The 13,209-nt window shown below is 39.5% G+C and overlaps 1 protein-coding gene across 2 annotated transcripts; it reads left to right on the top strand.

The window, feature by feature from the left end:
• The first annotated feature begins 638 nt into the window (after positions 1-638).
• LOC139687768 (protein IMPACT-like) lies at positions 639-9,177 on the top strand. 2 transcript variants are annotated; one of them, XM_071585055.1, is made up of 6 exons: positions 639-709; positions 4,975-5,207; positions 5,612-5,863; positions 5,981-6,140; positions 6,222-6,319; positions 8,905-9,177. In XM_071585055.1, exons 2-6 carry the CDS (start codon positions 5,053-5,055, stop codon positions 8,984-8,986), a joined length of 747 nt encoding a protein of 248 aa, XP_071441156.1. In that variant the 5' UTR covers positions 639-709; positions 4,975-5,052; the 3' UTR covers positions 8,987-9,177. The 2 variants fall into 2 exon arrangements, with proteins under 2 accessions (XP_071441156.1, XP_071441154.1); XM_071585053.1 differs by lacking the exon at positions 639-709 and adding an exon at positions 4,749-4,866.
• The last annotated feature ends 4,032 nt before the right edge of the window (positions 9,178-13,209 follow it).

The raw sequence follows: 13,209 nt of genomic DNA, 5'->3' as shown, positions 1-13,209 counted from the left end.
TCTGGGAGAGAGTTCGACAGATGGCATGCTGTAACATGAAAAGATTTGTTGTAGATTTCCGTGCGATTGCGTGTGTGGGACAAGAAGTTTATTGTTACCCGTAGTGTTCCTGTTGTGGATTGAGTTGATAGGGAGGAAATTTTTGTATAAATATTTAAGTGCGTGGTTTGAAAATATCCTGTGGAAAATTGTAAGAACATGTAAATGCCAACAACCTTTTAGCTTTAACCAGGATGTTCTTGTTAATGAGAGGAAATATGATCATATTTTCTAAGATCACATATGAATCGCGCACAGGAATATGGGTCCTCTGGAGTTTGGTTTTTAGTTTGCATGAAAGTTCTTGGCATACCACAACATAGGAATCAAAATGGGGTATGAGAAGAGAGGACACAAGGAGCATCTTTAATGGACTGACTTTTGATGGGGTTTATTTTCAGTAAAATATTTATACCCCTTGGTGACAAAGCAGCAAGATCTGTATTCATTTCATTAATAATTCTAGGTAAGTCATGAAGGTGGGAATGGTGATGTATTTGTAAATCATTAGCATAAAGGTGATGATTGCAATTTGAAATACATTTACCAATATCATTTATATACAGGGGAAAAAGCAAAGCTCCAAGAATGGATCCTAATGGAACACCCCTGTCTATTTGAAGCCAGTTAGAGGACGAATCAGAAGTGATGGCTCTTTGAAATCAGTTACGTAAGTATGAGCAAAATCCATTGTAAAAACGAGTGAGAAAAATTTAGGATTTGAAGTTTTCCTAAGAAAATATCTTTATCAATAGAGTTTAAGGCTTTTGTTAAGCCTAAGAGATTCATTATTGTCACCTCTGCAATCCATGGATAATCAGATGTCATCTGTTACTTTAAGGAGAGTGGTAGCTGTGCTGTGAGAGAACCAAAACCCTGATTTTAGAGGATCAAGTGAGTCATTGTCACTGAGAAACTCTGAGATTTGTTCATGTACAAGTCTATCAAATGCTTTTGATGAAGGAGGCAAAATGCTTATTGGCCTGTATTCGGTGATGTTAGTCGGTGTAGATTTTTTTGTGATGGGAAAAATGAGGGCTTTTTTCCAAAGCAAAGGATATGTTCAAGATAGGATAGACCAATTAAAGATATGAGTTATAACAGGAAGCGCATTTGGAAGTAATTTGTGTATCAGAATAGCTGAAATTCCATCAGCTTCATCTGGGGACTTGATTTTTTCAAGGGCCTACAAGACTTGCATTTGAATAAGGGGAGAAATTTTGAATGGGCTTGCAACAGAAACTGGAGTTGATCCAGAATTGTACAGATTATATAAGAATTCATTTTTTGCATTGATCAATTTCCATCGGTGAGGTTGTGGATGAGCAGTTTAGATCGTTTGGAGAAACGTCAGCAGGTGGGGAGTGTGGATTTTTAGTTTTACCAACCCCGAGGCACTTCAAGGTTTTCCGAATTTGTGACAGGCTCTTTAGACATTTGGAAAGCATATCTGATTTTGGAATTTCTGATGACAGTAGTAGTAGTTTTTAGGGGAGGCAACCGACAGCTAAGGTCATTTGCGCCATAGGGGATGGACAGGAAAGGATGAAGGGTGGAGAGAAACCCGGCGTCGGCATTAGCCTACTCTTTACAAAAGGTGCCAAGGGGTCCGCAGTTTAATGTCCCATCCGACGGACGGCGTACTCACTCGAAGTGCCCTCCACAAAGCACCTCAAGTAGGGATCGAGATACCTCTGAAAAATATTCAACACCGCCGGGATTTGAACCCACGCCCTCAGGGTGGGAAGCCAGTACGTTAGCCCCCGCACCATCTTGATCCCCTTCTGATGACTTCCTTAGTTTTGTCATGCAGTTTTTTGTAGATATTGAATAAATTTTCATTTTTATGTTTTTTTAATAGGCTATAGGCTGTGTCACAGCTGTGCATCAAGGCTTTTATTTCATTTGTTATCCAAGGGGAGCGTGGTTTTAACAGTCTAATTTTTCTAAACGGTACATGATTGTCTTCTAAGTTATTTAAGGACGTATGAAATAGTTCTACTTTGTTATCTATGTCATATCATTTCTATAGACTGCCATAGAATGGTAGCAGCATCGGATATAGTAGGTCTTCGTCGTCTATGGACTTGAAATCCTGGGTAAGAATGAATTTCTGCTTCAATTTAAAACATCTGAGTATGTTAAAAATAATACATCATGCATGGATATTCCTGGGGCAGAAAGTTGCCTGTATGTTGTGATTTTTTCAGGGTTGGCTGTAATTGTTGCATCAAACCATGTGGCTGATGAAGATGTATGATGGGTAGGTTCTACAGCAGGTATGTTAAGGCCAAGGAATGACATAGAGTTAGTAATTGCTTTAGAGTCATAAGTTGCAGAAAGAAAGTTGGCATTGAAGTCACCGGTAATAATGATATCATCATAGTTTGGAATGTGGGTAGATAAAGCTTCTTCCAAGTTGGAAAAATAGCCCACCTTGGGTGGGCGGGAAACGATGCCTAAAAGAATTTTTTGTAGGTTGCAGGTTATCTCTAAGAATACAAACACGAGTATTTTGCTGTGCGCAGTATACTGGGTTATATCAGGCTTTTGGTGGGCCTTGACATATAACATGCTACTGCACTTCTAAGGCTAAAAAACATAACCAAAAATATCCTTAAATCACATATCATGTATCACAATAATGCTTTCTTTTGCTTTGCATAGTTACTGGCTTCCCATAGTACATAGTCCTGGCTTCTCACCCTGAGGGCCCAGGTTCAAATCTTGGGGGTGACATCTTTTTGATTGGTATCCCAATTCCTACTTGAGGTGCTTTGTGGAGAGCACTTCAAGTGAGTGTGCCATCCATCGGATGGGGCGTTAAACTATCTTTCGAAAAGAGTTGGCCAATGCCAATGCCGTGTTTCTCTCCACCCTTCATCCTTTCCTATCCATCCCTAATAGTGCAAATGACCTCAGCCATTGGTGACCTCCCCTAAATTTACTACTACTTTTCTTTAAATCTTTAATTATGATGCCTCTTATCAACTGCCTGCTCATTGTGAAGCCTTCTTTGCCTTCAGTAATTATTCTTTCAATATCCTTACTACTTTTCCCACCTTCATCTAGAACATATCCTTAATAGATGACCTGTTCTATTCCTATGTTCCCAAGCTACTCAACCAAATTTAAACCTTCATTTTCTTATGGTGCATCATCATCTCATATGCAGTGATTCTGCCATGTACATGGCAATGATTGCAACCTTTCGGCTGACCAGCTAACTCATTAGCTATGGCCATGATCAGCCAAAGCCTTAAAATCATTCAGCTTTAAGGCTTGATGATTCATAAATTTAAGTAGATGAATCCCCCATTACTTTCACTCCTGCCTCCAGCTCCCTTACCTCTCTCTCCTTTCATTTCCTCCCCAAATATTTATTTCTTTATTCACCATAGGTCAGTTCAGCATGGTATACGAGGGCAGTTTGAAAAGCACTCAGAATCACCACCAGGTGTTATTGCTAGCGCAATGAGTTTCCTGCATAGTAATAGATAATCCATTATGAGTTAACACGTAAGGAATTAGTGCTCTGGGAAGAGATCTATGGTGCGGATGCCACTCTGTAGTTGTTCCCAAGTAGTGATTTGTGAAGATGTATGAAAACAAAAGGACTTCATGCCGACTTTCAGAAAACTCTGGGGGACTCTGCTCCTTCATATTCAACTGTTGCTAATTGGACAAATGAGTTTAAGTTTAGTTGAGGCAGCTTAGATGATGATCCACATAATGTTTGGTTAAAATGTGCCACTACCCCCAAAATTATTTCAAAAGTGCATTAAATGGCCTGGGAGGATCGCCTACTGAAATCGATGAAGCTGTAGGGATGTCATTTGGACGGGTATATCACATTTTAACAGTGGAATTTGATGAAAAAATTATCTGCTAGATGGGTGCCGCAACTCTGGATACAGGATCACAAACGTATCAGAATCGAGATTTCCGAACAATGTTTGACCTGTATTAAGATCAGCCAACAAGATTTTCTGCACCAGTTTGTGATCATGTATGAAACTTGTGTACCCTACTATACCCCAGAGGCAAAACAGCAGTCAAAGTAGCGGCAATATGTTGATTCACCACCACGACAGAAAGCAAAGGCAATACGGTTAGTCAGAAAGGTGATGGCTTCAGTTTTCTGGGATGCAAAAGGGATTCTGCTGAGTTTTATTACGAGGACATACCAATCAATTCTGTGCAGTGTATTCGAAAAAGTACCTATCCATCTTAAGATATACATTCTATGACATCTGCCTATCCAATGGATATGCATGGTTAATGTACATAGCATATACAATGGATGAACTTGTTTTGTGGGCAGGGAAAGATGGCGTTTCCAGGATACTAATTGAACTATAAAAGGAGGGATGATACTTACCCCGTTGAAGAAAACATCAAGGTCATACAAAGGTAAACCCATGATTTTACCTTTGACTCAGTTGAAAGTTTTCATCAGAGGTTATACTTATTTTTTGGGAACCTTTAAAATAGAAAATCCTGCTTCATAATGGGCAGTCCTTAAAATATATATGTAGAAACATTTTAGTTCAGTGGTCAAAAACAATGTAAGAATAATTACAGATGCATAAAATTCAAGTATATTCACACTTCTAGCACTGAACTTAGGTCCCTATGGGTTTAAACATTCAAACGACAGAATTGATGAGGAAAACAAACGAGGTAAGAAATTACGAAGCAGGCGAAAATTGTTCTATGTTGTGCACTGTTTTTTTGCTAAATTCACATGTGTTACGTAGGCATCATGAGGAATAGTACTTGAGATGGTGAAAGATCATGAAAATGGAAGATAATTTAACAAGACAGGTATCTGCCTAGAACATTTTCATTTTGTCTCTGTCTATCTTGACTCCAGCGGAGACATAATTCAAATATTTGACAGCGAAAAATTAGCATTGATAATTTTAATCGCAGGTTGACGAAGTTGAAGCATTGTCTTCAATATATAGCGGATTATGGAACGTCGAGGACGAAGCCAACAGAGTTTATAGCATGAAGGTGGAAGAGGGAAGTAATGAAGTGGTTTTATTCGTTACTCTGCCTTTGGAATACCCGTCCGCGAGTCCACCCATATATCAGCTTTCGGCACCTTGGTTGAAAGGACCAGAGAGGCAGGATATGTGTGGTCAACTTGAAGAAGTTTACCTGTAAGTGTTTCATGAAAAAGTAGGTGATACCTCGCAAATTATTATATATTTTTCGTACCAGGTTGAGGAAAAGTTATTTGTATTTTTATGTCATTAACTAAAATATGACCGAATTTTTTAGTGTAAAAGTGAATTTTGCTGAACAAAACTCTTGGCAATGATTCTCGACCTGACAGCTTCTCAAAGCTACCATTCAGTTTACAATCTACATAATTTGCACTCGTGGAAGCTGATGGTAGTAAACAGTGCAGCACAATTTTAACTTGCCCAATTTACACAGTTGAGATTTTATATTAAATTTAAAACTATTTGGAGAACTTGCAAACCGAATCGTAGCGTCGAGAAGTGGACCCAGAAAGGAAGTGATAACATTTTTTCACATTTTGTTTTCATGATTGATCCAGAGAAAATGTTGGAGAACCAGTGTTATTTCAATGGATCGAAAAACTAAGGTGTATTTTACAAAAGAAGTGCGAACAGCTTAATGACGAATCAAGTAACTTGGCTGCCTCAAGCAGTTTATGTGAAGTCAGAAGTGCTGAAAGTGAAGATTGTCACATGGAAATACCTCTTATTACCCATGGCGATATTATAACTGACAGAAAAAGCGTCTTTCAGGGACATGTGGCCGCAGTCGTGACAGTAGACCAGGTTAGGTAATATATACATATATTTTTAGGAACCTGTTACCTTTTACAAGTTATATTGAAAATATCGTGGTCATTACATTGTAGATCTTTCAATTCTAATCAATCCATTTCTTTGTCAATTAGGCTGGTGCTTTCCCAACTATACGAAAATAAAAAAATTGCAAATGCTACCCACAATATATATGCATACAGAATATACAAGGGGGACACAAAAACATTTTTACAAGATTGTGAAGATGATGGTGAAACTCACGCTGGTGGAAGATTGCTGCATTTACTGCAGGTCTCCAAAAGTTGTTCCATTGCTTTTATGAACTTGAAAATATAAACGTTTCTCATTTGCTGATAAACCTTCCGATTGCAGATACTTGACATCAAGGATGCCGTAGTAGTAGTCTCGAGGTGGTATGGAGGGATATTACTAGGACCAGATAGGTTCCGTCATATAAACAATGCTGCCAGGTATGTATTTTTGTTAACGTATTGGATTATTTTATTTTAGCCAAATATCAACTTCCTATTGTTGAAGCTATAAAGTTCACGAAATATCTTCAGGGTCAGTATCTTCAGACTGGGAGCTATCTTCCATTTGTTATTTAACATACTATAATTAAGATATACATGAATGCACACACACACACATGTATGCTCTGTTAATCAGCTGTTAAATATTGCTTTGTGAGCTCTTTACCTCTTTTATGTGTGTATGAGTGTAGGTTTATAGCGTAGAGGGACAACTCTCTGGGTGCGGTCAAGGGTGACGGAAAAAATGTAGATGATGAGGGTAAAGGAAGGGATTGAAGCAAGGGAGAGGAGAGAGAGTGTAAGGCAAGTGAAGAGGCCCGAAGGAAGGTGGAGGGCAAGAGATTGAATTGAATCAAAGAGGAAATTAGGGTTAGTGGTGTGATTGGAAGACATGGATGTTGAGGAGGGTATCTCAGTGAATCACATTAATACCCAAAGCAAGGAAGAATTTCCATAGCCCTGTGAGTCATGCCTTGATTCTCTCCTGAATGGGCAAGCTTTCTAGTATTCTGGTGTGAAAGCAATTGCCAAAAGATTGGTTAAAGAGGGCAGCATGTTGCAGGACAGGATAGTTTGAAGGTGGTGGAGTTTTGGTGATTACTCATTTGGATGGAGAAGGTTGGTGGTGCATTTGCTGCTGTAATGGGAGGGGCAGAAGTTGCATCTTAATTCATAAATTACATTTTTGGGCATGCAAGTGAATGTTGGGCATAGGAAATGGGTGTTGGGGGCATGAGAGAGGATGTCACCCAAGTGTGGAGATCGTTTCGAGGAGACCAAGGGGCATTTTGTGATGAGAAGTAAAGCGGACTTTGATTATTAAGGAGAGGATATAATTCTGTTATAATATTACAGATGTTGTGTGCACTGGGAAAGTAGGCATTGGCTACATTGAGGTGTTCAATGGAGATGTTTTGAGTCTTGGAGTGTAGAGAGAGGCGGAGGGGTGAGAAGAATTGCTTTATTGACTAGTTTTTGGGTTGTCCAAGTTTTTTTAGATCATCGCTTTGATTACCTGTCTCATCGTGGATGTGATAACATGTCACGCCGTGTTTGCTTCTGAAAAGGAGTCAGTGATGGAACCAAGTGTGCTGACACCTTTGACATGTGCAGTTCTTGGTGAAAAATTTCCCACCTAGTGCTGCTCCTAAGATCAGTATCATTAATGCCAGTTTGGATGGTTGCTCTTCGGTCCAATTGGATGAAGTCCTCCACTTTCTTTACTGTGGCACCATTTTCTGTGAGTGATTTCCTTCCACTTCACTCCACAGGAACATTTGGCCAGTTGAAAAATTCCTCTTCCACCTCACAACTGGCACATGTCATATGGCAGGCTATCATTTCCGTAATCAGCCCTTTTTTCACCATGGATATTTTAGGCACTGACCTTCAAATGAACTTAATCACACTGTGAGCCCCTATCTTCTCCATACTGCCAATTATTTCAATCTATGGCTTCATGATACAAAACTAATTACACTGACAGCTGTAATTTACAACATTATGTACCTAAGGTTCAATTATGTACTTAAGGATCAATCGTCAATGGGGCTTTGGAGGATAAAAGATTAATTAAGATTTCCATTGGGTGATTCGTAGGAAGATTTTTGGGTTTATGAGATGATGTAGGTCTGAATTTAAGGAGTGCATTGTTAATTGGTTTGAGAATTATTATTGGCGAGGGTTGGGAATTCCAAAAAATCCTAAAAGTTCTGCTTGCACCCTGAAATTCCTCCCTCTTTTTCCTACTCCTGCCCTCCCCTCCTACCCATGACTCGTGCTGTGTTATTTCTTCCATTCAAAAAGGTGGTTGTGCCTCTGAAAGATACACGCATGGGATATGGTAATCTACTGGGGTACTGACCACAGGACCCAGATTTAATTCCGGATGACACCTCTGGGCACCCAAACTGTGTGATTTTTTTGAATGCCAGATCTTCCTGCGAAATTGTGGAGAGAGCAGGAAAGGAACTGAACCCACACCCTGACATTGATATGCCATAGGGGTTTAGATAAGGTGAACTGTACCCTTACCTCTCAAACCACGCTTCAGGTTGATTAATGTGGTTGATATTAGGTGTATATGCAACCTGAGTTTGAAACATATTAATTTTTTATCTTGAAAATGTAATATTGGTAAATTACTTAGTTATTTTGGGCATAACTATGTAAATATTTACTATCTCATTATAATTGAATAATGAAGACATCTTATGATGTATATTTTGACCAATGTTTGTTTTCAAGCATCAAGGGCAAAGAACATTTTTAGATATATAAAGCTAAAATGAGTTGCATAAGTGTTCTATATGCACACAGAATAAAGGAGAAGTATGCATTTGATTCTGAGAATCCATGTTTTGCTAGTGGATTTCAATTTAATTGCTCCTTTTTTACATTTGCCAAAGACTTTGCTCAGTGATGTATGAATTTAGTTCATACTAAAGGTACTAATTTTTATGTAATGGTTGTAACCTTGTCTATTCAATTCTCATTCATAGTTTGTGCTTTCACCTCTCCAGACAGGTCCTAGAATATGCGGGTCATGTCAAACAGGCAGAGGGTGCCTCAGCAGGTAGCAGACAAATTAAAAAGAAGAGGTGAATACTAGAATTTCCTGGAAAATTTCACTCAAACTTTTGAAAACATATTGTAAATCCTTCAGTTCATATGCCCATAAAAAGAACTCACTGATATCTTTCATATTATTTCTTCTTGTAAGGTGGTATTTTTTCTTGGATTACATGCTTGCTTTTTAATTGTGACTTGATATTTTCTGGATAATTATATAATGTTTTAGAGATTGTTCCTCCATATGGTTTTCTTAAGAGCTAAATCAACCCCTTCCTTACCACATGCCACATTGTGATCCAAATATATGCCGCTGTAGCAGTTGACACTTTCCCTTTGAAACCAAATATCATGAAGCCCTTACCATTCCATGATCTTAATATTAAGAAAAGTCTTCAATTACAGGTTGAGCAGAGCACACAGAAATTTAGAAATTGCATTTAGTATTTTAGCAAATAGAGTTTACGTTTTTCTTAATGCCATCCCTCTTTCTATTAAATGGTGCTTATTAGACATTCTTGTTGTGTCTTGCACAAGGTTCTTTTAGAAAAGAATGATACTTGGTGTGGACCATATTAGTTGAAGTTGTATGAGGTCTGTTCAAAAGGTTCCTGAAATTTAAGTCCATGGAAACTTCTCAAATAACCACCTTCCACCAATTAGTTGATATCTTGTTTTGTTGATTAGCCATGACCGTTTATGTGAAGGGGTGTTCGTAGAGTGCGGCAAAAAATCAGATCCACAGAAATGAGGTCTTTGAATGAGCAGCGTTGTTCTGTAAAATTCTGCGCGAAACTCTACAAATCCATAATGGCAACTTTTGGCTTGAGAACCAAGACTTATAGTGAAGATGCTGTGAAACGTACTATGTGTGATGAATGGCTTACCCATTTCTAAAGTGGTGGCAATCAGTGGAACATGTCAACGTCAACAGATGGTCCTCATATTGCAAAAGTTGATGGTCTCATTTGTGCAAATTAACATTTAACTGTCAGGGAACTTGCAGAAGTGTGTGGCAACTCGATTGGTCCATGCTATGATATCCTGACTGAAAAATTGAGGATGCGTAAAGTCACGGCCAAATTTGTGCCTCACCTGATGACAGTTGACCGGAGAATATATTGAGTTCAGGTCTGTCTGGGGCTGTTTGATCGAACTGAAGACCATCTTGTCCCGGATCACAACAGGTGATGAGTCATAGGTTTATAGGTATGACATTGAAAGAGAAGTGTAATCTTCACAATGATTTGGTGAAGCACCCCCCTCCACCCTATAAAACCTCGACAAGTTTGCTCGAATGTCAAGGCGATGTTGACTGTTTTTTTCCATGCAAAAGGCATTACGATTACCTACCTAAAGGTCATACAGTACTACCTGGGGGTTATTAATTGTCTAAGAGAAAGAATCAGATGAAAATGGCCCAAACTTTGGAGGAGCGACAAGTGGTTTTTTGCACCATGACAAGCTGGTTCATTCGTCTCTCATGAGTTTTCAGCAAGAACAACACTGCTGTGCTTTCCCACACACCATACTCACCAGACCTGGCCCCATGTGAATTTTTCCTGTTCCCCAAACTAAACATGCCACACAAAGGAAAAAGATTTGCTGCCATTTCAGTGATAGAGAAAAATTCGACTGAGGAGCTTCTGAGCATTGTGGAAGAAGCATTCCGGGACTGTTTCAAAAAGTGAAAACACCATTGGGATGTGTACACGTTGGGGAGGAGACTACTTTGAAGGGGACCCAGAGCAATAATTTGTTGGTGAAGTATTTTTTTTGTTATACATAAGCTCGGGGACTTTTTGAAAGGCCTCGTGATGATACTTTATATGGAAATTTGACTCTGCAGAGTATGATAAAACATGAGAAAAACAACCCGCCATTAGAGCAGCAGAAATCAGAGATCAATTTTAAATTCATTTTAATACTTTGAGTGCTGTTTCTTGGCAAAGAAACTGTGGAAAGGGGTTGACTGTTGAAGGTTTTGCTAAAAGTGGTCATTCATTTGCTGTTGCTAGTAACTGTATGCCATCATTTCATTTTTACCTGATTTTTGATTTTATGTTTCATAGGTCTCAAATTTTTCTAAAATATTTTTCAAAAGAAGCTTATTAGTAGTATGAATGGCAACTGAGGGTTTTGAAAGATTATAAAATGCTGAAATATTTTGCTAAAATAATGGCTATGAATATACCCATATGTATACACTATGGGCAATGAATTTATTTCTATTCGACAAGACATAAAATGCTCTTTGAACATCTCAGTTTGCTAGGAAACAGTTTCAGGCTTTACTGGGTGAAATTCCATCTTGAACTTTGTAAATGAAACAACCATTCTGTCGAATTGTTTCTTTTATCAAGCTTATAATAGCTGTCACAGACCTCAGATGGAATAGGCTAGGGTGCAATAAAAACTATTTAAAAGTAAAGAATGAGAAAATTTGTATTTTTGAAATTATAATAATTCAATGATTATGTCATTTATGCTTTATGTACTTCCTGCAACATTGGACATACATTATATGCAATTATGTATGTATGCAAAAAGAAATGTGAGATAGGAATAAAGAGGTAAGGACTTTATATTAATATAATGATCATAACACTTTCTTATACTGATTATTGCATTGCACTTTCAATACCTGGAGTTCTTAATTTATACCAGTTTGCAATAATGCTTTCATGAAATCTAGTTGCAGTTCTTTTGAATGACAGTATTTCAGTTAAGAGCTCAAAAATGTCACATCTGCTGTGCTGGTTGTAGGACTGACAACTGAGATAGCGATGGACTGTTTCAGTGAGTGCAAGGAGATGAAAAAATATGTATATAAATAAGTAAATGGATTCAGGGGCACCCACATGAATCTTTCCCGGCTTCAGGTTTTGAACTCTTTGTTCTTGGTTGTTGTATTGTGGATGCTACTGGATGAGTGATTGCTGGGATTGTCAAAATTACAATTATATGGGAGATACATTTACTGGAAATTATGGTCAACTTTATGACCTATGAGATGAGGTTATTTCATCATCAGGATCATCGACTGCTTCCCCTAAGAACAGTGGCCATTTTTAGTGATATGCTTTCTCCAGACTTTCATTTCTTTGTTTCCTCTGCCTGCTGTACTATATACAGGTTTTGAAATCCAGCTTTACTGCTATTACTGAGTAAACCTATGATACTTAGTTAGCTGTTGTGTGATTGTTTGATGGTGAAGTTTTCCTATTTGGTGATATATGAAGGCCCTCCAAGAATGCCTGTATTTTAAAATTTTAGAGACTAGGATTGAGGCACGAATACTTGACCGCAGCTTTTAATGTGGCATGACCTGGTTTAGGCATAAATATTATCAGGTGAGTTGCATTCAGTAATATCCTTATATGTTTATCCTCAAAGGTGTGAGTAGTGGCCCTTTTGGGAATGTAGGTAAGGTTGGACCGGGGGACCTATGTGGAGAGGAGCTCTAAGGAGTCGGGAGACATCTCTTCATGGGCTCTTGGTTGATGGATGAGTGAAAGGTTTAAGAGTTGGGAGTGAGAAGCATGCAACATTTCTTTAATAATAACATTATTGTGGCAGAAACTTGTCAAAATCTTCAACTGTTCCAATGTAGTGGGGTTCCTCGGAAACCCACTACCGGGATCTGCATGGACACAGTCATCCTTGAGGATGACTGCATCCCTGCAGATAAGATGAGGCCCACCGCCAAATCCTCCTCTTTGGTCACTAGTCATCCCTTAGAAGGAGCAATGACCGCGCTGTCGCCTGCGCGCGTCAGCAGCGACCTTCGACCCTCCACGACCCCTTATAAGGCAAGGTGATCGCGGAACAGTGGCATTCCCCCCCTGACCGCCTTTGAGCTGCGGGTCGTCATCCGACCTCCTCCGAGCGACCTCCTGTCCTTCCCAGCTCTCTGCGCGGGTCGTCATCCGACCTCCTCCGAGCGACCTCCTGTCCTTCCCAGCTCTCTGCGCGGGTCGTCATCCGACCTCCTCCGAGCGTCCTCCTGTCCTTCCCAGCTCTCTGCGCGGGTCGTCATCCGACCTCCTCCGAGCGTCCTCCTGTCCTTCCCAGCTCTCTGCGCGGGTCGTCTTCCGACCTCCTCCGAGCGTTTCCTCTGAACAGCGGGTCGCATTCCCGACCATCCTTACACTCCCTTGCCTACCCTGGAGACGCCTCCCGGATACTCCCTCGCATATCCCGCCTTATCCTGCTCTCCTTCCGCCATCCCCTTGCCTGTCCCCGGAGCCTGCCGT

The sequence above is a fragment of the Hetaerina americana genome, unplaced genomic scaffold, assembly GCF_022747635.1.
Source record: "Hetaerina americana unplaced genomic scaffold, ioHetAmer1.1.p SCAF_2, whole genome shotgun sequence".
Classification (NCBI taxonomy): Eukaryota; Metazoa; Arthropoda; class Insecta; order Odonata; family Calopterygidae; genus Hetaerina; species Hetaerina americana.
Note: the sequence above shows the minus strand (reverse complement) of the source record. Positions and strands in the feature narration are given on the sequence as shown.

Coding starts and splice junctions, on each gene's coding strand:
- LOC139687768 (XM_071585053.1), top strand. CDS start 4,837: ATGAAAATGGAAGATAATTTAACAAGACAG. Junction 5,864..5,980: donor GTGACAGTAGACCAGGTTAG/GTAATATATACA, acceptor TTTGTCAATTAG/GCTGGTGCTTTCCCAACTAT. Junction 6,320..8,904: donor CATATAAACAATGCTGCCAG/GTATGTATTTTT, acceptor TCACCTCTCCAG/ACAGGTCCTAGAATATGCGG.